Source organism: Sebastes umbrosus, chromosome 1 (genome assembly GCF_015220745.1).
Source record: "Sebastes umbrosus isolate fSebUmb1 chromosome 1, fSebUmb1.pri, whole genome shotgun sequence".
Lineage (NCBI taxonomy): Eukaryota > Metazoa > Chordata > Actinopteri > Perciformes > Sebastidae > Sebastes > Sebastes umbrosus.
Genome location: NC_051269.1, coordinates 9492624 through 9515220, shown reverse-complemented (window position 1 = coordinate 9515220; position 22597 = coordinate 9492624). Strand labels below are relative to the sequence as shown.

Below are 22597 nucleotides of genomic sequence, written 5' to 3'. Positions count from 1 at the left end.
ATGCTGTAGTGTTGCGAAAGGTCTACAAAGGAAGGAGTTTGACAGATAAAAGGATAAAATCTGTAAATAAATAAAGACATTTTCAAAGAGATTATTTTTTTAAATTAAAACTCTGGAATGGATACTTCAGATATCAGTAAAGCTGTAAACATGATCACTTTCAGCAAAAAGAGTGAGGGAAGTGCACTTATAGTTTACTTTTTACATGTTTTGTGGATACGAACAATATAAAAGTTCAATTTGATATCTGTTTTTTTAAGTCAATAACCAATCTGCATGCAGATTCTGCTACTTGATTTTATCGGAAAACAATTACTCCTTGCTACTCATTTCGATCCCTTTATGATATTTTTTACTTTTATTTTGTTATAATACTACTTTTATTGTAATCTTGTTTGTAAATATGCACCAATAACAGTTTTCATTACATTTTAATTTATTGTTTTCTTAATCTATTCTGTGTTTAACAACCAAAACCAAACTTGAATTGAATCTATAATTGGACTGTCTAATTTGGACACAAATAAAACATTTTACTGTAGATGGACTAGCGCAAGGGTATTCAATAGGGCTGTCAGTCAATTAAAATATTTAATTGCAAATAATCGTACCTTTTTGTATCTGTTCAAAACATACCTTAAAGGGAGATTTGTCAAGTATTTAATACTTTTATCAACATGGGAGTGGACAAATATGCTTATGCAAATGTATGTATGTATGTATATATTTATTATTGGAAATCAATTAACAACACAAAACAATGACAGATATTGTCCAGAAACCCTCACAGGTACTGCATTTAGCATAAAACAATATGCTCAAATCATACCGTGGCAAACTGCAGCCCAACAGGCAACAACAGCTGTCAGTGTGTCAGTGTGCTGACTTGACTATGACTTGCCCCAAACTGCATGTGATTATCATAAAGTGGGCATATCTGTAAACGGGAGACTCGTGGGTACCCATAGAACCCATTTACATTCACATATCTTGAGGTCAGATGTCAAGGCACCCTTGTGAAAATGGCCATGACCGCGACAAGCTAGTATGACATGGTTGGTACCAATAGATTCTTTAGGTTTTCTAGTTTCAAGATACTAGTATTTTCACTCTAGCTTTAAAACTTAGCCCGCTATGATCTGAAAATCGCAAGTTGCGTTAATGTGTTAAAGAAATTACCGGCGTTGAAACGAATATGCGTCAACGTGTTATTATATATTATATACTTGACAGCCCTAGTATTGAATTACAATTCAAAAAGGTCCAGTTGGAGAACATTTCCGCAAGCAATGGTCTGGGACGTCATAATGTCAAACTTGCGTTAGATCGTTTATTTTTTGTGCCCTCAGTTTGGATTTGAGTGGGTATGTTTGCTCAAAAGATTTGTGCTTTGGTTCGTAGTAGCGCATCACATTGCCGCTTTTAATAATAACCACGGTCTTGGAACATACGGGACATAGTACTGGTTTTGAACTGTCCGTGGGAAGAATGAACATGTGAGTGTAAGTGAGTGAGTCTGTCCATTCTCGACAGCACCATTTCTTGCTGGAGCACCCACCAAAAGGTTGAGCTCCCACGGGAGAAAGCTGATCAAAAAATGTATGAATACCTATACAAATAAATAAAACTGCATCTTAAAACAAATGCATCTATTTATACTACTATTACTGTCTATTACGAATCGCCCTCAAGTTAAAATAGTTAAAGCTCTGGGCGACATAGTGATATGTTGTGGCCAATGTGTATGTAAATAGCTTACTGCCCCTTCAAGACTGTGTGCTGGTATGGTTTAGCCCTGTATTTCCCATTAATTACCTAGACCCGCCACATTTACACTTCTCAACGGGTGGGGTCCACGCAGCCTGCCCGGGGGATTCAACAGTTCAACAGTTGCTCGGTGTGGGAGGATTCTCTCGTGGGACCTCGCTCTGATGCTGGCCGGCCCTCGCTGGGAGCACTTCCTCTGCCGCGACCAGCTGTAGGTCGGCTTGTAAAGGTGGCTCGCGGCTCCACAGCGCTCCTGACGGCAACCCACCCGACCCGTCAAATTCTTCATAGATCAAGTCTCTTCATTTTGCTCTCAACGTTCACCAGAATGATGCATTTGACTTTAAAAATGTACAAAAATTTCTTCCAGGGGAGTAAGCCGCCGGATCCCTCTAGAGGGTCCACCCACCACAGTCTCACTAAACCCCTATGGGAAACACTGGCGTAGCGTGTTTGAATTTGCAGCAGAGCACTATTGCATTTCGTTAATAATTACTAAAGCAAACGCAATAAAAAAAAAAGAGACATTGTGACAATTATCACCTCGGTGAGATTCACAAAATTGGGGCACCCGCAGGGAAAAACATAATTCGGCGCCTATGGTGTCAGTGTCTCTACAATAAAGTGCAGGAACACAAAGAGATTATTTTTGGTGTGCTTGCCTCCGCCTCTTTGTTCACGACAGAAACTGACAAGGTCAAACAAACGCACCTTTAATTTGGCGAAATGTAACTGAAGACTCATTCATGCGTCACGTTGTGTCCCCCCGCAGTGACCACAGGTGCCTTTTTTCCATTCTTGCAAACTGCGCTGATTGAGTACCTGTTCCTTCAGATCTCCTCTTGAGCAGTGGATCTTAGGCAACGTTGAGAAAAAAAAAGCTTTCAAAAGCACCGAAGCAGACACGGCAATTATTTCCACGTTCTATAATTCCTGGATAAAAAAATGATTCACTGTTCTTCATCGCATATTCCCTCACTTGTCTTTAGAGCCTACCGACGCCCACTGAGGGCATTATGGTTTTTACCTTCACCATTCACTGATAATTGAGTCGTCTTGTGCAGACCGGCCAGTAAAGGAATCTGACAAGAAAATCCTTTTGAAAGTACAGTTCCCTATGAATACAAAATCACACACAGGAGATAGAGGGGCTAATTGTTGCAAGTGATGATTCACTTTCATAAACATTCGATCGTTTACCTGAAAGTTTCCACCGTTTGTCTCAAGTTGAAACTTCTCAGGGTAACCATTTTTATCAATAAAAAAGGATTTCACTTGTTGAACGTTATAGTAGCGACAGCAATAAAAGACTCCTGTCCTTTGTTGAACTGTTGTTTAGTCACATATTCCACTCTGGTAACGGTTTGTAGTTTTGCAGCATGACCTCATTTAGACTCGCGAACAGTCAGTCACCAAAATTGGCTGCCCCAATTTTACCAGGATGATTTCCCTCACTTTGATTGTAGTTGCATGCAGTCTCTTATTGTTGTACATCTTAAAAATGAAACCCAGAATCCCACACGGCAACAGAAAGTAAAAGTGTTCGACTGAGCCACACTCTAGGTATCACTGAATCCAAAGAAATTATGAAACTAAGAGCTTGTGAGTGAATTTGTAAACCGCATCCATCCCCGGTTGCTTGTTATACCTGGTACAGTTGGGAGTCTGCATCTTTATTGTTAAACGCTCACAATCGGCATCGTTCAGTAGGCTGAGTTTGCGCTCTTCTTCTCGCAGTCGATTCAGCTCTCCCTTTCCCTCATCACATTCCCAGCCATTAGGTCACAGAGCTGCCAGGAAGCATGTAAAGAGATCTGTGGGACACAGAGGCAGTGGAACGAAGTGATGCTGGAGGAAGGGGACAAAGTCTGTCGGTTTGTTTTGTGCAAAGCAGCTCTGGTATTGCAGTTTACAGTAGATAGGGCTGAAGTATGCTCGCGTTAGTACCATGGAACCACCATGCCTTCGAGTTCATTCTGAATGCCCTCCACATATATGGGCAAAGGCTCCATGCAATGTGCAGAATCCATATTAAATCAGTCCATACTGCTGTGAATAGGTGTAAGAATATGTATCTGGAGTATCTTAATAATGGAAAAAGGTATGTTTGAGACACAATGCTTATGAATTTCTTGCTTATCTGAGAGAAAAAAGGACAAAGGCGTTCGGAGCCAGCAGCATGACTATAAGGAAGGCAATTTCCGTCTGTCTGTTAGGCCGTCGGTCCACCACGTTGGTCCAGACTGAGATATCTCGGTGTCAATCTGTTAAAATTGAGATTAAAAAGAAGATTATGTATTTAAAAATATATTTTGCAGCACCAAATTGTCCATATGTGCCAAACATACTGTTATAGAGGGTTCTCATCTTCACACAAGTGATTTCAGACACATTTAAAGATAATATTTACGATTTGTCTTAGTTTGTGGTTACCTTTTATTTATTTTTTTAAGGAAAACCATAGTTTATTTACTGCACAACCTGGGTTTTGTTTTCATACCATCAACCATCGGTTATGACAACGACATAGTCACCAAAGTAGTTGTTGAGATGTCGAAACGCGATAACGTTGTTAGAAATTGGTCCAACGGGGCTACAAATGCGATCAGTCACATGACCATACAGGTCTTTAACGGGACCCCTGGAAGAGCGCCGGGCTTTGAAGCAAATTTGACATAGTGGCCAAACGGTGGAATTACAAATTTTGTGTCCGTCACGTGATGCCTTGGGCCCAAAAATACTTTTTCCCATAGACTTACATTGGGAAAGAGACGTCCTTAAATCAGCTGATCATTTTTATTTTTTAGGTAAATAAAAAGTACGAACACTTGAATAGCCCTTATTTAAATCATTAGGTTCTAAAAACTGTAAAATGCACTTATAGCGGAATCCAGAGTTATTTCCCTTCCTCCGTTCATGTGAATGAGACCCAGACTGAGGCTGGTCCGAGAGCTGGTAGGCGGAGTTAAAGGAAACGCTACTGCAGAAGATCGGCGGATGGTCGTTGAGCTTTTTTCGCTTCATGCACCACTGAGCAACTTTCATAGGACTGAACGGGAGCCAGCCTCCGACCCTGTATCCAGTTCTCTTTACACATCCATGGTCGTAAACAAACAGTTTTACCAGATTAGCTACCATTTAACTTCAAATAAAACCAAAATTGAGCACACCAGTAATGTTGCTAATAATCTCTCGAGTGCGAACAGTTACGTATCAAATGTCAAAGTTCAACCAGGAAGTTGGGCTGTAAGGTGTTTTTTAAGACGTTTACAACAGACAGTGAGGGTAATCATTTTATCCGTTGCCTTGGTTTTCAACCTGCGTGATCATTTTACCACTTCTGCTTGTTGTCCAATCAGACCTATTTGTAGTGATGTTGGAGTGCTCCGAGATCTCAAGCAATTTTCCTGATGATTTTAAATATGTCCGAGACCATTCTTAAGGAAGTGTTGCCGACTGACCGATATAAAGCCAGTCATCAGTTGACTGATTACAGATTGTTTGACTGTTCTGATCCGTCCCCACATTGTACAAGCCCTCAGCTCATCAGTTGTCCAACCTGGACATTTGATACTCCCTAGTGCTACAGTGCCTGTGTCTCCACCATCTGGAGTGTTAGCAGCATATTGTAACTAACAGCAGGAATGTTGTCCGATGCTCCTGCATTCACTGCAACATACACCAGGCTTTGATCTCACTTAGCACCGCTCCAACTGCAACAACTATCGTGACCCCTTCTCAGCGCTAGCCCATACTGAGCCTTATATCTGCTGGCCATGTTGTGTTGTCAGTGCCACTCATACATATGGACTGATCAGCGTAGATTTCTGCAAGTGTCTACTGTGCCAATTCTGGGAGGTCTGCCAGGCGGCGCATACAGCATGGATGCTTTCTCTCAGAGGGACAAAACGGAAATGACAAGGCAATTGCCATTCTGTCAGCATTGCCATGGTAGCACAGGCGCGGCTGTTTATCCCAAGGTTAATGGGATGACGCCTGGAACTGAAAGTGCCAGATTGAGAGAAACATGTGCCCGTTTTACTTAAAACAGGAGTGGTGTCACGTCGCACAGAAGTGAGCCCAGAAGAAGGTCGGATTAACAAACAGTATGGACTACATAAACATCACCCGTCTTAATTCTAGTGCAGAGGATACATTACTAAATGGAGGCATTATTGATGCAGATGTGAGGTTTTGTCATTAAATCTGTGGGGGAGAACGGCACTGAAACTGTTAAAAAGCAGACTGTGTGAACTATGAATTTTGTAGAGACACGGGTAAATGTGGGCTTATGGGTATTTTCGCCTTCAAACCTGCTAGAATCTCAGTGAGGATATTTTTGTATGTTTTGTACTGATATGTTTAACAGATACGGCTGTGTGCTTGTTGTGCTGCTGGCACATTTGCTGGATTTCTGAGTTAATGAGACACCTATGATATTGATACAGCAAACAGTTATACACACTGCAAATGCAACATTTTGTGAATCCCTTCAAGGACACCTGACAAACACAGATGAGACACTTTTCCCCGGATCTCTTGCATTAGAATGTGTCACTGCTTAGTGCAAACAGCTGACCATTATAGGCACTAATGTCAATCATTAGAGTTGTTTCCGATACCAGTATCGGAAATGCGTCCGATACTGCCCAAAATTCGGTATCAGATATCAGCGAGTACGCCAGTCTATGCACCGATCCCATACCATAATTTATTAACCTAGAAAAAAATCAACTTGTTTAACCGAATTCTTCTTCGCCACTCCAAACCAGTAGCTTTCACTGTGCTGTTGCCCACGATGTATCATGGCTGCCACTGGCAACTACTGTTTTAAAGCAGCGAAGAAGAACCGCTTGCACGTAGTTTGTGACGTGCAATAGCAAACAACAACAGTGCGGTGCTACTGGAGAGTGTAACGGTAGTCAGGGCGAGGAAAATGTAAGCCATTTGGCAACATTTCACAGTGGAAAAATCCAACAAGTAAAACGTCGATATGTCCAGTATGCAAGGCTTCTGTTTCCAGGGGTGGCGGTACCGTAGTAGGGTGTGTTAATATTCCACCCTGAAGGACAAATAAGCACACAGGCTGTCTACTGACAGTTAAGAGAATACAGAATTGTTATTTATTCCTAGCTTTCATTTATTTATGTTCTTTGTAACTGACAAACTGAATAATAAAAGAAAGTTCTATTGCATTTATTCTCTGTATAGTTGTTCATGTTTTACAAAGGGTTTAATCTGAGCCAGGCCACACAACAGAGATAGTAATCATATCACATCTATACATACATGGCCAGTAGTAAACAGCTGTTAAATAATAATAATAATAATAACTATATATATTTTTTTATCACACTGTATCGGCAGCAAGTTCAGGTATCGGAATCGGGAAGAAAAAAATGGTATCGGAACATCTCTATGTATAATTTTTCTCCGAGTGATGCTCCCTGGGGTGCAAATACACATCTGATTCCTAAGATGAAGCAAGTTACATTTATTTCAAAGAAAAAAAAAATAACACAGACCAAAAATAGCAGCAAAACTATAATAATAAAATCCACCATAGGAACCCCGACAAGCTGAAGCCTCAAAAATAATCACACCTCGCTTTCACAGTCTCAACAAATATAGAACATTACAAGCTTCACAGAGGTAGGATTGGATGCAGGGCTGTTGTATGTTGTTTCCTCTGCATGCGACGGTTACAGATCAGTTCTGCTAAATATCGTTATATTCCTGGAAGAGGGAGCCGTAACATCAGTGTAACTCGCTCATCTTTGTCCATCATAAGTATATAAAACGATCAGCATACCACATGAATTACCCGATAGCACCTATAAAGATTCCCATTAGAATAAGTGTGTCGTGCAGCAGCCCCCGCTGTGTGTGTGAGCCGTTCTCTCACAGCCATATGCTGAATGTAGTTGCAAATGTGCCGTGTAATGTTTCAGATCAATCAATCTACAACATTTTTCAAACATGTACTCATTTTTAATTTGTTCACCTCAGCCATATAGAGCGGAAGGGCTGCAGTGGGAAAGGCTTAACCACCGGGATTATAGTGATTCTGATGGATGGCAATGAGACAGATTAATCGACTGCTGTGCAACCCTCACTTATCTGATTTTAGCGCTGCTCCTCCCTTTCTGTTCTTGAAAGGCAGAATTATCTCTCTCGCAGTAAATGGGATGTAATGTGTGTTTTAATGGAAAATTAGCAAAAGATTACACTTTTCTCTAGTTAAACTTTGAATAAAAGTGGCCTGTGAAAAATTTTAGTGAGTTCACTTTACTTATCATGCCATGTGGCTCTGATGTAAAAATGATTTTTTTTTTTTAAATGATATTTATTTCTATCTTAGCTCTATGTTTGCGTACCAACAATAAATCTAGGGCTGTTTATTTTTGGTAACATCCTTTCGAGTCAACATCAAATCTGTCTCCACACAGCCGGCCAATGGAGTTTCTTGTTATTGTGAGATATGTCAGTCACATTTTATGAAGCCCTATATATAAGCGTATCTCAGTATGCATCTCAAATTGTTTTTTGTAGTTTGCCACAATCGACTTAAGAGGAAAAAGAAGAAAAGCAAGGAAAAAGGAGGTTGAAACTGCCCACTGGAGAACCTGAATAGTTGTCAGTGTTTTTTATTGTCGGTAGCCCACATAGGACACTTTGTCGGTTAGGGGGAATGGTAAATGTTCAAAGCAACTGGAGGCATTGTACTTCACACAGCTCTTGCCAAAGAGAATATATATTTTCTGCAAACACAAATGGGATGGAAGTAAGTCATAACCAATTGCATAACTGCCTTGAGTGTGTACTACATAAATATACAGCTAACCCTACACTGTTGAGCTCCAATGTTTGTCCTAGAAAACATTCAGAGACACTGAAAATTAATAACACCGTGTGGGTAAATATGTGAACTGATATAGCTTGTCACACAAGCGCCATCGTTGTATAATACATATCACAGCCCGACAGATTCTGGGTTACTGGGAGTTTACAACATCTAGGGATGCACAGATACCGATATTGGGCCGATACTGACTCAAATAGCTGGATCAGATATTGTGATAATACGGCCGATTTATTCAATTAAATTCTATGATTATATACTATATACATTATACACTGAAATTTTGATGTGATGCTGCATTAAAAAGGTTTGCACTTGAATTGTAATTCCTGTTAATTCCAGAAGATTTTTTTTACCAAGTTGCTGGTGTGTGATTTATTACAGTATTTTGATAATAAATAACAATTCACTACATTTATATATGTATTTATTTGTTACATTTAGTTTTACAAAGTTAGGAAAGCAATGTTTAAGTCAATCCTGATGTTGCCTTACACATAAAAGAATGATCCCAGTCACTTCCACGCAGTGAGGCATACAGATTATTAATGAAACACTGGTATCGGATCGGTATTCTGTATCAGCCAATACCCTAAGCCCAGGTATCATATCGGTATCTGAACGGAAAATGTTGGATCGGTGCATCCCAAACAAAATCAGCTACACAGGCTGAAATTAATGTTTTTGCATGCTAATGGTACAGTGTTGAAAATCTACTTGTCAGTGCTCTCTGGTGGACGACCTATGTAACGGTGACAAATGTTTCTATATTACCTCAAGCCTACTTTAGCATTTCTGTCCTGTAATTTTGCGCTGCACTGCACCAAGCTGTGCCGCAAAGCTTCGAAGACCTTCGGATATATCTCACCGAAGCTTCGAAGCCCAAAAAATGGTATTCGGGACAACCTAACAGTACACACACACCGATAGCAATATATCTGCAATAAGCTGATATCGGCCTGCCTGGATGATTTGGTCTGGTCTATAGCTCTGTGGCTCCAGACGTAGGCCGGGCATTTATTTCACTGCAAGGCCAATGACGTAGTGCCAGAAATAATAAAATAGTTATCTATATTCAGGTAAGTTATGGCATATAAAATGAGCAACAAAGGCCAAACAAATCAATTTTCTTTGGACTTTAATTTAAATGGCAAAGAATTGAGTTAGTAACAACACCCTGGGAATCCCACTGCAGTCCTCTTTCTGACCCCTGGTTTTTTTTTTTTTTTTACTGTTTGGTCTATCAAACTCCTGAGGCTAATGTCTGCCTCTTTTTTTTAGCTTTGCTAGATGTCCGACTTTTTTCTTCAGCTCTCTTCTATTGATTGTGTTGTCGATTCTCAGTGGGACTGGCCTTGGTAGCCAGGCTTTTACATTACAGGGATTCATTAGCTTCAGTGTTGATTTAAAAGCTATTGCTTCACAGAGCTTTAACCTTTAATCAAAGTATTGTTTAACGGAACTAATTGAGTTAAATTTAGCTTCCGACAACTTCCATGTTGATGGCAAGGTTATGGCTAGCTTATCAGCAAGCACAAATCTAATGGAATGGAAAATAATAGATAAATATATATATATTCATCTACATGAAGGCTTAACAGAGGATTTTGTACACAGAACACTTTTTATTTGAATACGGTGTGATTGACTCCATTTTATATAAATCCCTTCGGTGTATTTCTGATTGGCAAGCAGCTTTCTCTTGCCTTATAATAATAGTATTGCATTCATAATGGGCTCTGTTCCAGGATGTGAAATATTGGGAGTTGTACTGGTACAGACATATTGGTAAGTCTAAAGCCGTGACTGACAAATTTAATCCCGCTTACTAATGCAGTCATTAGTTAGACACGCAGCACATTCCAACATTTAAAATGCAATCCAGACCTCGCCAGCCCATAATCCTACAGGTGGTGTTTAGAAGACAATTGATCGTAATTTAAGTCAGTGGACAAATCGGAGACATCTCCAAGGGCTTAACGGTGTTTAGTGCAGTCTTTTCCTATAACCTAGTGACATATTCATTGGAGAGATAAATGAGATGATTCCTGTTTATGCGTCCGCGCTCCCCAATATGCATGTTTTATGGTTGTTTCACGTGGTAAAACATTGGATATTTCAGAATAATCCTGAATGGCGCTGTCTTTTCGAGGGACTCGAGCACACGGCGTCTTTGGCTGCGAGGTGTTTATACATTACAAGACATAAAGCCACCCTTGATCCAGGGTGTTTTATTAAAGAAGGGTTCTCATATCTTTTTCAACAGAATAAAAGAATATAATAATAATATTATATATACAAGTCAGGTGATCTGGAAGTTGTAAACAATACAAATAATGCAAAGAAATAAATACTGGATGGATATACATGGACTGGATGATTATGTACATGTGAGAATATGTCTATATACTGTATGTACGATGAGTAGGATTTATATTTACAGTGACGGGTATGTACATATTACAATATGTGCATAAAGTAACAGCTAATATGTACATATTACAAAAAAATGTCCATTAAAGACTGTAAATTACAATCTAAAATTTTTCAAAAACTGTGCATTAAAGACTGAATTATAATCTAAAAATGTGCAAAAAATGTGCATTAAAGACTGTGAATTATAATCTAAAAATGTGCAAAAAATGTGCATTAAAGACTGAATTATAACCTAAAAATGTGCATAAAATGTGCATTAAAGACTTTAAATTATAATCTAAAATTTTTCAAAAACTGCATTAAAGACCGTAAATTATAATCTAAAAGTGTTTAGTGCAGTCTTTTCCTATAACCTAGTGACATATTCATTGGAGAGATAAATGAAATGATTCCTGTTTATGCGTCTGCGCTCCCCAATATGCACATTTTATGGTTGTTCACTGGCTGACGTGGTAAAACATTGGATATTTCAGAATAATCCTGAATGGCGCTGTCTTTTTCGAGGGACTCGAGCACACAGCGTCTTTGGCTGCGAGGTGTTTATACATTACAAGACATAAAGCCACCCTTGATCCAGGGTGTTTTATTAAAGAGGGGTTCTCATATCTTTTTCATGAGCCAGTAGCAAAGTTGCCATATATCTGTAGGGAATGGGATCATGAATATTGTGTTAACCCAGAAAAGTTAAAATCCATGCATGCTTCCTTGTTCCCCTGATCCCTCAGCTTTTGTTGTTGCGTTGGCCCATTGTACCCGAGAAGAGATCAAGGGGACCCCTGTCGGTTGTGGATTATTCCTTTGTAGAAGCGCCACTGTAGGGGATAGAGGATTAAAAGAGCAGACAGTGGATGGGGGATTCTACAGGAAGTTCGTTTGCAGCACACACTGCACATTAATTGTTAAAGTGGAGTATTTTCTATTGAATAGCCTATTTTGTGTAATGTTTTTTTTTGTTGTTTTTTTCAAAACCTATCCAAAGCAAAGACCCACATTAACTCTGCACCCATTCTACGCTCCGTTTCAGTACGTGCAGCACTGTAGCACTGCCTCATTTGGATATTTATATCATGTATGGACAATTAACGCTGGAATTGCCTGTAGCCAGATGATGAATTTTCATTGTGTTTACATGTTTTCGCAGCTGTTGGAGGGGTTTAGAGGGCACTGCAGTTGAATGAAAAGAAGTATTGTCTTCTTTCTCTCAATTTCCGTTTAAGGGCATATTGAACCCTGCAGCCGCCGTTGCTGTAGCAGTAATATTGTCACAGTGTTTCTAATTTTGTGTGTGTTATAGCTAAAATCCCTAGACAAAAGGGGAATTCTGTGGACTAGTCTACATTTCTCATAAGCTCTTGTTTCTTCTATTTCTGCAGGAAGCCATGGACCTCGAGGCTGGCCTTCCTCATACCCAGAATGTGCTGCGAAGAACCAATCACCTGTGGACATCAGAGATGAACATGCTTTGGTTTCGGAGGAGTACCAGGAGCTAGTGTTTGACAAGTTCAACGCCGAGTCCTCCAACCAGACCACCATGAAAAACACTGGAAAGACAGGTTGGCATCAAAGAATTTGTTTACGGATTAGATTTGATCTTAAATCACATTTAACACACTGACATAATGATACAAAAATTCAAATTTCTGATTTATTGTCATTGTAAACTTCAAGGGATGGGTGCAGAGTTGACCAATATGACTGCAATATACTGTGCGTTAGAAAATATTCAGTTGACAAGAGATTTTTTATAGGCTATATCGCAATATACAATATAATATTTTCATATTTTCATATTTTCTCTAAAATAACATGTTTGATTTAACCTTTTTGATGTGTATGATCATGCCAGTGCTCTGAAGTGGTGTACTGTCATATTGAAGTCAGATTGGTCTTTGGAAATGTATTCTTATTAAGTTACTAATTAATTAAATAAGTAACTAATTATTCACACAATTTAAATTCAATTTTTCTCCGAAATACATTTTGCAGGCGGTATTTTTTTTTTTTTAAAACTATCGTTCATTTTATTTATTATTTAATATTTATTCATTTTGTTTTATTTCTCACTTTTATTTTGAAGTCAGTTCTTGCTTGCTTTTATTTTTATTTTGAAGCCAGTACGCTCTTAGTGTAACGCCTGGTATATACACGTACCGCAACACAACGTGGGGGTTAGTTTGAACGTCTTTTTCAAAGTATAGGCTGGCATATTCCATCACCTTTACCGACCTCAACACGGATAAACTGGCATTGGCGCTTCACGTTTTCAGTTCTCTCTCCAGGCTCTCTCTCTGTTTCCAGCCTCCCTCCAGATAAAAACACACACGCCCATACGCACATCCATGCTTATACTCTACAAAGAGCTGCAGGAGAAAAAACACGCCAAAGGGAGTCACATGCCGGCGGCTTAAAAAAATTACGGAACAATATTTATGATATAGTCATTTAGTACATCCCACATAGAACAAGACGCAATACATCGAGTATATTCGATATATATCGCCCACCCCTAATTGTGTTCTGTCATTTCACTTAATCAGAATCAGGTTTATTTCACCAAGTATAAACATACATGGAATTTGACTCCGGTTTTATGCAGCTCTCTCACTGCACTAACACAGAAAATAAATAACAGAATAAAATAATACAATAATAATATTATATGTACAAGTCACGTGTTCTGGAAGTTCTAAACAATACAAATAGTGCAAAGAAATAAATACTGGGTGGATATACATGGACTGGATGTGAGAAGATGTCTATATACTGTATGTACAATGAGTAGGATTTATATTTACAGTGACAGGTATGTACATATTACAATATGTACATAAAGTAACAGATAATATGTACATATTACAAAAAATGTGCATTAAAGACTGTAAATTATAATCTAAAAATGTGCAAAATCTGTGCATTAAAGACTGTAAATTATAATCTATAGCCTATAGCCTATAACCTATAGTCTATAGTCTATAACGGCAGCAGCGAACATTTGGTCTTAAAAGGTGGCTATCCCTTTCATCCACTTTACTTCTGCTTGTATTAGACCATTGCAGGCAGGTTGCTTGATTATTTAGGAGGAAAGTCTTATAGCAGTATTTTGATTTACAGGATTTTTGCAACACTGTTATGAAGTTTTTAATTTACTGGATTAGCCAAAACCAGACATTATATGTGTTCATTGTTTCTCTTTTTTATTTTTCTTATCTATAAACAGCTGAATTTCCAGATAGTTTACCATTAGAAAATATATACAGACAATGTCATATAAATGTATATACACAGTGATAAAATCCGTTATCCATATCACATACCACCTGACAGATTTTAAGGACTTCCAATGGCGAATCCAACCTCTAATGTTCCAGTGAAGCTCATAACAACCACAACATAATAGTATCTGTCTGTCGGGATTCTTGTAAACCTATCAGTGGTTTATTATTGCCTTCATTGTACTGCTCTCCTTTATCTCTCCCCATCCTCTTTGTATCAGCCTGCATGCCTTGTTTACAGAAACATTTTGGAGCTCACTTGATAAACTGCTACTTCAAAACCATTGCCACTATTTTTTTCTTTTTTTCAATCAGCTAATCCGTGGACCATTGGTGTGAAAATCCTGACCTTAATTGATCTCCTCTGCTTCTGGCACTGTTTCTCTCAGAGAGTAGTTTCATCTTTTGCGTTTGATCATAATGAGAGTTGTTAGCCTCCATGACAACCAAGACCGCTGGGACAGCCGAGCAATGCTGCGGGCTGCTTATTTACAAAGATGGAAATAACACGGCTGGCTGTAATTTTGGGCACAAACAGTACAGAGGGAATTTTCGATGGCTAAGCACTGTGAAAATCAGGAAAATGGAACAATATTACCACAAAATATGATTATGCACACGCTGTTTAGAAGAGGTCAATTTAATATTTAGCAAAATTCACCTCACAGTGTTGTGATATTGATTTAAAATGAGTTTGCCCTAAATGAGGAACCTGTTTTGTTTGTGTTTATTGAACTATGGTGTGTCGTTACAAGAATTACCGTGACACGACAGGTAGACTTTATTGCTCGTTGAAACATTGCGTATTTGATTGAAATGAAATATTACATTACCAAGGTGGAATGCACTTGAGAATATAGCGTGTTCTTTAATTGGTTAGCTGATGCTCATTTCTACCAAAGCCTAACAACCAAAGTTGAGAATAAAGTCAAAAGCAGTGGGTAAACTTTTCTTAACATTTACTTTCAGGGCTGCATTTGATCGCCTTTCTTTATCAATAGAAATGTGGATGAATGTGTTCATGGACTACATTTTTTAGTGTTAGTTATTGATCCTCGCAGGTATTTGTCCTTCATTTTCTTGGATGCCAGTTTTTAAAGTTTTGAATGCGATGCATTTGTTCACCTCAAAAATGAATCCTTGGCCTTCGAAGTCCTCTTACTGCAGTCTCGATACGTTATGTTTCGCCCAAGTCCAGAATCTTTTTTTTTTTCGTGCGCCGTCCTTGACAATCTTTTGTTGTGTGAATTGTACTGAAGTTGTTAAAGATGACGTCAAACACGGCCGAGTGTATCCAAGCCCATTGTTGTCATTGTGTGGTTGTCACAGCGCTGAGGTCCTCAGGAGCCGAGCGGTGGCCCGTTAGTGACACTTTGCTTATCTATTACCCGACTGCTGTCAACTCTGATCACCGCTTATAGCATTTTGTATCATGAAAATTCAACTACGCCAGTATCTCCTCTCATCTTCGCCTCTCATGTTTCACACATCATATACCTCTTTGTCCATTCATATACAATATATTGTCATGAGACTGGGGGGGTGAGGGATGCATCTAGTCCCATATGTTTAGTCTCAAACGTAAAAGCCTTCAGTCAGAAGTGCACCAGAGGATGACCATTTTACATGTATATGTGAGCAGTTCATATTGCTCATACCAATGCGATCTAGCTGCCTTTATCAACTTTTCATTTCATCACTGATGATTTAAACCTACAATAACTGTTTTTTTTTATATATTATTTAATTCAGCAGTTGTAGAGCAACATTATCATTTATTTGGAGTCGTGTTTCTGGCCGCCTGATGAGTGTAATTCCAATTTTCACTCTGTATTTGGGCTCCACCAACTCTTGAGGGAAATATCTGTCTCTTTAGCTGCTAAATGCTCCACTATGTTCACCAGCTAGTCTGTAGGTCTGTTTGCCATTTGGTGCTGAGCAGGTAGAATACAGTCGGGTTTTTAGAGCTTTTTGGCTTCATGAGAGCGATGAGAGTGAACCAAAACAGTAAAGTTGTGGGCCAGACAGCCAACCGATGAGCTGAAACTCGCTGTAAAGCTCTGTAATCCTGAGGGGAGTGGCAGATTCAGGTGATAATTTCTCTGTAGGTTCATCACAAAGAGCAAAATCCTTTCACATTTTCATATTGTTTTCACATTGTCATACATTGTAGGTATAAAAAATACAGATTATAGCTTCTTTAAAGTACAATATAGCTGACATTGTTATTGAAGATACAAGATTTTGACACATTGGAAGCCAATTTTAAGCATTTTCCTTAATAATCGTTATTGCCGTGTACATTGGCACACATTTCTGTCTCCCACGGTCCGGGGTTTTTCCTGCATTAGAGGAATTTTATTGGCTCGAAGGAAGATCACCAGCGCCAAAATGATAAGAATGGAGAATAAAATAGCAATTCAATAGAGGATCTTATGTGTTTAATAGCAGTTTATTAAACAACTGTACAACCTCAGAACATAAACTTAAATACGTCTTTTACTTCCAACAGCTAACTCCTTCTCATCCACGGCCGCAATCTTTTACACCTGAGGCTGGCGCTGGATAAGCAAGTTTTAAAATATTTAATCGTGATTAACCGCATGATTGTCCACAGGTAATCGCGATTAATCACAAATTAATCACACTTTTTTTATCTGTTCAAAATGTACTTTAAAGGGAGATATGCCAAATATGCAATGCTCTTATCAACATGGGAGTGAGCAAATATTCTTGCTTTATGCAAATGTATGTATATATTTATTATTGGAAATCAATTAAAAAACAGAAAACAATGACAGATATTGTCCAGAAACCCTCACAGGTACTGCATTTAGCATAAAAAAATATGCTCAAATCATAACATGGCAAACTGCAGCCCAACAAGCAACAACAGCTGTCAGTGTGTCAGTGTGCTGACTTGACTATGACCGGCATACAAGCTAGTATGACATGGTTGGTACTAGGGATGGAACGGTTCAGGTAAAAACTCCAAACCTTTCGGTTCGCTAGTCACGGTTCGTATGAATTGTTCGGTTCATTTGAAATAAGTTATGAGGCCGATTGTGTATTTTTTTCATGTAGAGTTAGGCTCCCGTTTATTGTCACACTAGAAATCAAGGCCTATTGAAGAAGGCTGGGACACAGGCGGACATGGGTCTTGAGGTATGGGGTATAACACATGCGCAGTGTAACTGAAGCTGTGGTCATGCGTTGCTATTGACTCAATTTTGGCAATGTAGATGAGATTTTACTGCGCATGTGTTGTACCCCAAAGATATGACGCATTGATGAAGCGTGACCCAGCTGTTCTCTTAATACATCCATGGACCCAGCCTCCTTCTCAGTTGGCACGGATGAAGTGCAGAGTGCGTCAGTCAGTTTAGGAAATGGCGAGCGGACACGATAAAGTACAGTTAGAGGATCCACCAGCTTCGTTTCGCTCTGCTGTATGGGAGCATTACGGATTTAGTGTTACCTATGAAAATGACGTAAAAAAGTGGTGGATAAAACAGCGACTGTGTGAGCACTATGCAACACGTGTGTCCGTTGATAGCTTAAGAAGAAGAGAGTTGGGTAGGAAAGAGCAGATCCTTCTCCCTGCAGCATTTAAACAGCCTCTACATGCAGATTCAGACAGGGCAAAACATAACTACAGCACTGGGGAGGTTTATCGTGAAAGATATGCAGCCTTATGCAGTCGTGGAGGACGCTGGATTTCAGCATATGATTAACGTAACGTTACTTGAGCCACGCTATACACTTATAAGCAACACAGTAATTCCAGCAGCACAATCCCTGTAATGTGTTTTATATTTATTAATTATTTTTAAATAACACAGTGGTACAGAGATCCAACCGTATTCCTTTCCAAATAACTGCACTTTTTGAGTGGACAAACTAATCTTTCAATTAAGAGCTGATAATCAGGGAATTGAGACATACTGTATGTTATACTGTTCTTTTTTTTTTTAGTATAGTTATGCTTAAACTTCAATTAATGTTGATGGCCTTAGTCTATAATTACATCATATTTATATGGTAAATGGACTTGGACTTATGTAGCGCTTTTCTAGTCTTTACACTACATGTCAGTATTCACCCATTCACACACTGATAGCAGAGGCTGCTAAGGTGCCAACTTTGCCCATCAGGATCTAATCTAAATACTCATTCACACACCGATGGCTATGCCTTCGGGAGCAATTTGGGGTTAAGTGTCTTGCTCAAGGACACATCGACATGTGACCCGGAGCAGCTGGGGATCGAACCACCGACCTTCCGATTGGTGGACAACCTGCTCTACCCTCTGAGCCACAGCCACCCCCAATATGAAAATAACATTTGCACTAATAACTGTAGAAGACCTATTGTTTCATTTCAGATTTGACAGTGAAGAAGTGTTTATGTTCTTTATGTAAGCCATACTTTTGTTAAGGCAAACATTTGTTAACTTATATTTACCAAATAAATGAAAAGCATGTTGAAATTACAACATGACCTCCTCGCTGTAACATAAATGTACCGAAACCGAACCGAAAACCGTGTCCCCAAAACCGTGATATGAACCGAACCGTGAATTTTCTGAACCGTTCCACCCCTAGTTGGTACCAATGGATCCATTCGTTTTTTAGTTTCATATGATGCCAGTATCTTCACTCTAGCTTTAAAACTGAGCGCGCTACAACCTAAAAAAAAAATTTGCGCTAACGTGTTATTATTCCGTTAACTTTTGATCTTGAAGCTTGTGTTAACCACATACCTTATTTCAGGAATCTAAAATGCTGACTCATTTCTGGGTTTTAGGACTTATTCCTGCAGCACTTTATAGACATCTGTGTTTATCAAATCATCAGAAATGATAGGATGAAAGCATAGATTCCTGTTAAATTAGGTAATACCGACTCATAGCCTGTACTGTCCATGGACCGATCATACTTAACTGGCGTGCGTAGTCCCGCCCAGGCCCATTCTGAGCCAGGAAAAAACCCTGACAGTGTCTTTTTTTTTTTTTTTTGATGCTGTCACTAGGGGGTGCTGAGGTCCAAATGTTCCAATCCTGCACAGAGGGGCTCTAACATCCTTCATGCTATTTAAAAGTCAATGTTGTAATTAAGAACTGAGTGAATAGATCTTCAGAAGTTCATCGAGATTGATTTCACAACATTCCCTTGTGCCTTGACCCGCTTTGAGATCGAGCTGATTGGCCGCCATTCAAGCGGCGTTCCTCAACAAAACATTTCTCAGTAAAAATTTCAAACAACTCTCAACCGAATTCATGAGGAATCGGAGGGCCTCCAGAGACATTTGCATTGATCAAGGATTTACTTTCACACACACTCCCCTTCTCTCACTGGCTGTGATTCAAGGTCTTTTTGGCTTAGCTTCTAATTCCTACTCTGCTGTTGGAGGGTTCAAACACAACCAGGGCCGCATTTCTAATGAAACTCCCATGACCAGCAGCCAGCATCCCCTTTCCTTGACTTTCCTTGTGTTGCAGACAGGATTACACTAATAGAACAACAGCAGAAACAAGGATTCATTACCATCCTTGTGAATATATGTATGCGTTTTTTGCAAAAGAGTTGCATATGTATGATCATGATGACGACGGGTCGTTCTTTCCGACGGATTTTTCGCTTTGACCTGATGCTTTCAATCTCGTAAATCTGCTCCATCTGAGACATTTTCCTTCGTACTGTGGGTCATCAGCTTAAGCAGCACTGGCACGTTAATGCTGCTGGCAGATTCTGTATTGCCTCACGACAGGGGCTCAGCTCATCCCTCATCGCACGAAGGTTCCTCTCTCTTCAGATCTCCTCGTCTCTCTCTTCCTCCTCTTCTCTCTGGATCTCGCTCTTGTCACGATTCCTCCTAGCTAGTAATCACCGCATGGTGATCTGTTTCACTTACCTTGATGTCATCCGTTCCCTCTGCACAGCTTGTTCATCATGTCATCTGTGTTTACTGACAGTCTGTTTGCTTGTACAAATATGCTCATCCTCTTGGTTCACTTTGTGTGATATGATTAAAAGTGGGCCGTCCGTATCAGAGGGTTCTGGGGGGGATCAGCCGACACAGCACCGGCTCTAATCTGGCTAATGATGTCAAACGTAGATGTGATAAAATGGTTATAGATACATGTAAGATCAGCCAGGACAGCAGAAGGGATGGTAATGTGCCTTGTCATGATGGTGTTTTTTTTGGATGTCATTGAAAACTAGGAGAACTACTGCAGCTTAAAGTCGCCCTTACATGACACCGCTGAGTACGTTTACAAATGTTGGTTTCCAGGAAGAAAAAAAGCAGACAGGCTGAACTTTTAAGGGGAATCCAAATTGCTGTTGTCATGTAAAAAAGCTCATAGCAGCAGTAATATCTGTTTTAACCTCAGGAGGAGGATTACATGGCCCATTATAAATTGTGAGAAATGTTATGACCATTAGAAAACCCCTCTCAGAAAAGCCACGGCAGGATTTCAAAAGGGCTAAAAGCGAGTAACAATGACATTTTTTCTCCAACGAAATGAGACATTTTGGAGTTACCAGACCTTTATTTTTTGGCAGATAGCGACAACATACAAAAGCTGTGGTGTCATATGTTATTGTGCCGTTTGAGATGATCAGCTCTTTTTAGGCGAACACCAATATCTAGTAAAAGATATAATTTTTTCAGGTTATTGAGGTTAAATTCTCGAGAGTTCAATTTTGCAGAAATATTTCTCATGCAGTTGAAAGGTTTTTATTCCTGCTTCTCTTTCTGAATCACAGGCTTTTGATAGGTAAGAAGAGAATATTGGATAAAAAAAAAAATTATATTGAAAACTAGGAACTACATTTACTTGAATATTGAGTTATTCCATCCCTCCATTGTCTGTAACCGCGCATCCTATTCAGTGTCGCGCTAAAGGCAACAATTAACCTATCCTGCATGTGTTTGGACTGTGGGAGGAAAGCGGGGAGAGAACATGCAAACTCCACACAGAAGGGCTATTTGGTTATTGAATAACCTAATAGTAAGCAAGCAAGCTCATAAGGAAAATGACAAATTCCACAAAATAAGCAAAATCATTTTGAAATTCAATTAATTTTAGTTTTCACACTTTGGTTTAGTTTAGAATTGAGACCAAAACTTACTATAACTGACTATATTCAGAGAAAATGTTCCCAGAAATGAAATACGGTGATATAGACCTCAGGCCATGTGAAGACGTATCAAATTAAAATCTGAACTTATATACTCACTGTTGATTTACTAGGGCTGTCAATCGATTAAAATATTTCATTGTGATTAATCGCATGATTCTCCATGATTAATCGCAAATTAATCGCACATTGTTGTATCTGTTCAAAATGTACCTTAAAGGGAGATTTGTCAAGTATTTAATGCTCTTATCAACATGGGAGTGGGCAAATATACTTGCTTTATGTAAATGTTTGTATATATTTATTATTGGAAATCAATGAACAACACAAAACAATGACAGATATTGTCCAGAAACCCTCACAGGTACTGCATTTAGTATAAAACAATATGCTCAAATCATAACATGGCAAACTGCAGCCCAACAGGCAACAACATCTGTCAGTGTGTCAGTGTGTTGACTTGACTATGACTTGCCCCAAACTGCATGTGATTATCATAAAGTGGGCATGTCTGTAAAGGGGAGACTCGTGGGTACCCATAGAACCCATTTACATTCACACATCTGGAGGTCAGAGGTCAAGGGACCCCTTTGAAAATGCCCATGCCAGTTATTCCTCACCAATATTTAGTGTATGTGTGACATATATAGTATGATTACCAATGGATTCTTTCATTTTTTTCTAGTTTCATATGATACCAGTATCTTCACTCTAACTTTAAAACTGAGCCCGCTACAACCTAAAAATCACAAGTTGTGTTAATACGTTGAAGAAATTGGTGGCGTTAAAACGAATTTGCCTTAACGCGTTATTATCACATTAACTTTGACAGCCCTAATATTTACACTTAACTCAGCAGTTCATTGTAACAAAATCACCCGTAAATTAAATGTCATAAAATACGGTATTTTTGCACATAAACTCTTGCAAAGTCATATTTTTAAAGCCATATTTTTGTGTGTATGCTGATGAAACACAGTTACTGTAAATACTATCACAATGCCTTCACGGGACATTAATAACCATAACTTATAGTATCACTGCATACAAAAAATGCTGCAATGAAACGCCTACACTACAAGATCTTCTGGAACCAAAATGTCAAACCTCCAGCA

The 22597-nt window shown here is 39.1% G+C and overlaps 1 protein-coding gene across 2 annotated transcripts in view; it reads left to right on the top strand.

The window, feature by feature from the left end:
* Window positions 1-22597, top strand: part of ca16b (carbonic anhydrase XVI b) — a 138586-nt gene that overhangs the window by 56143 nt on the left and 59846 nt on the right. For both annotated transcript variants that reach the window (XM_037763378.1, XM_037763370.1), the window contains exon 3: window positions 12439-12618. In XM_037763378.1, coding sequence (XP_037619306.1) covers window positions 12439-12618 — 180 coding nt within the window. The remainder of the gene's footprint in view (window positions 1-12438; window positions 12619-22597) is intronic.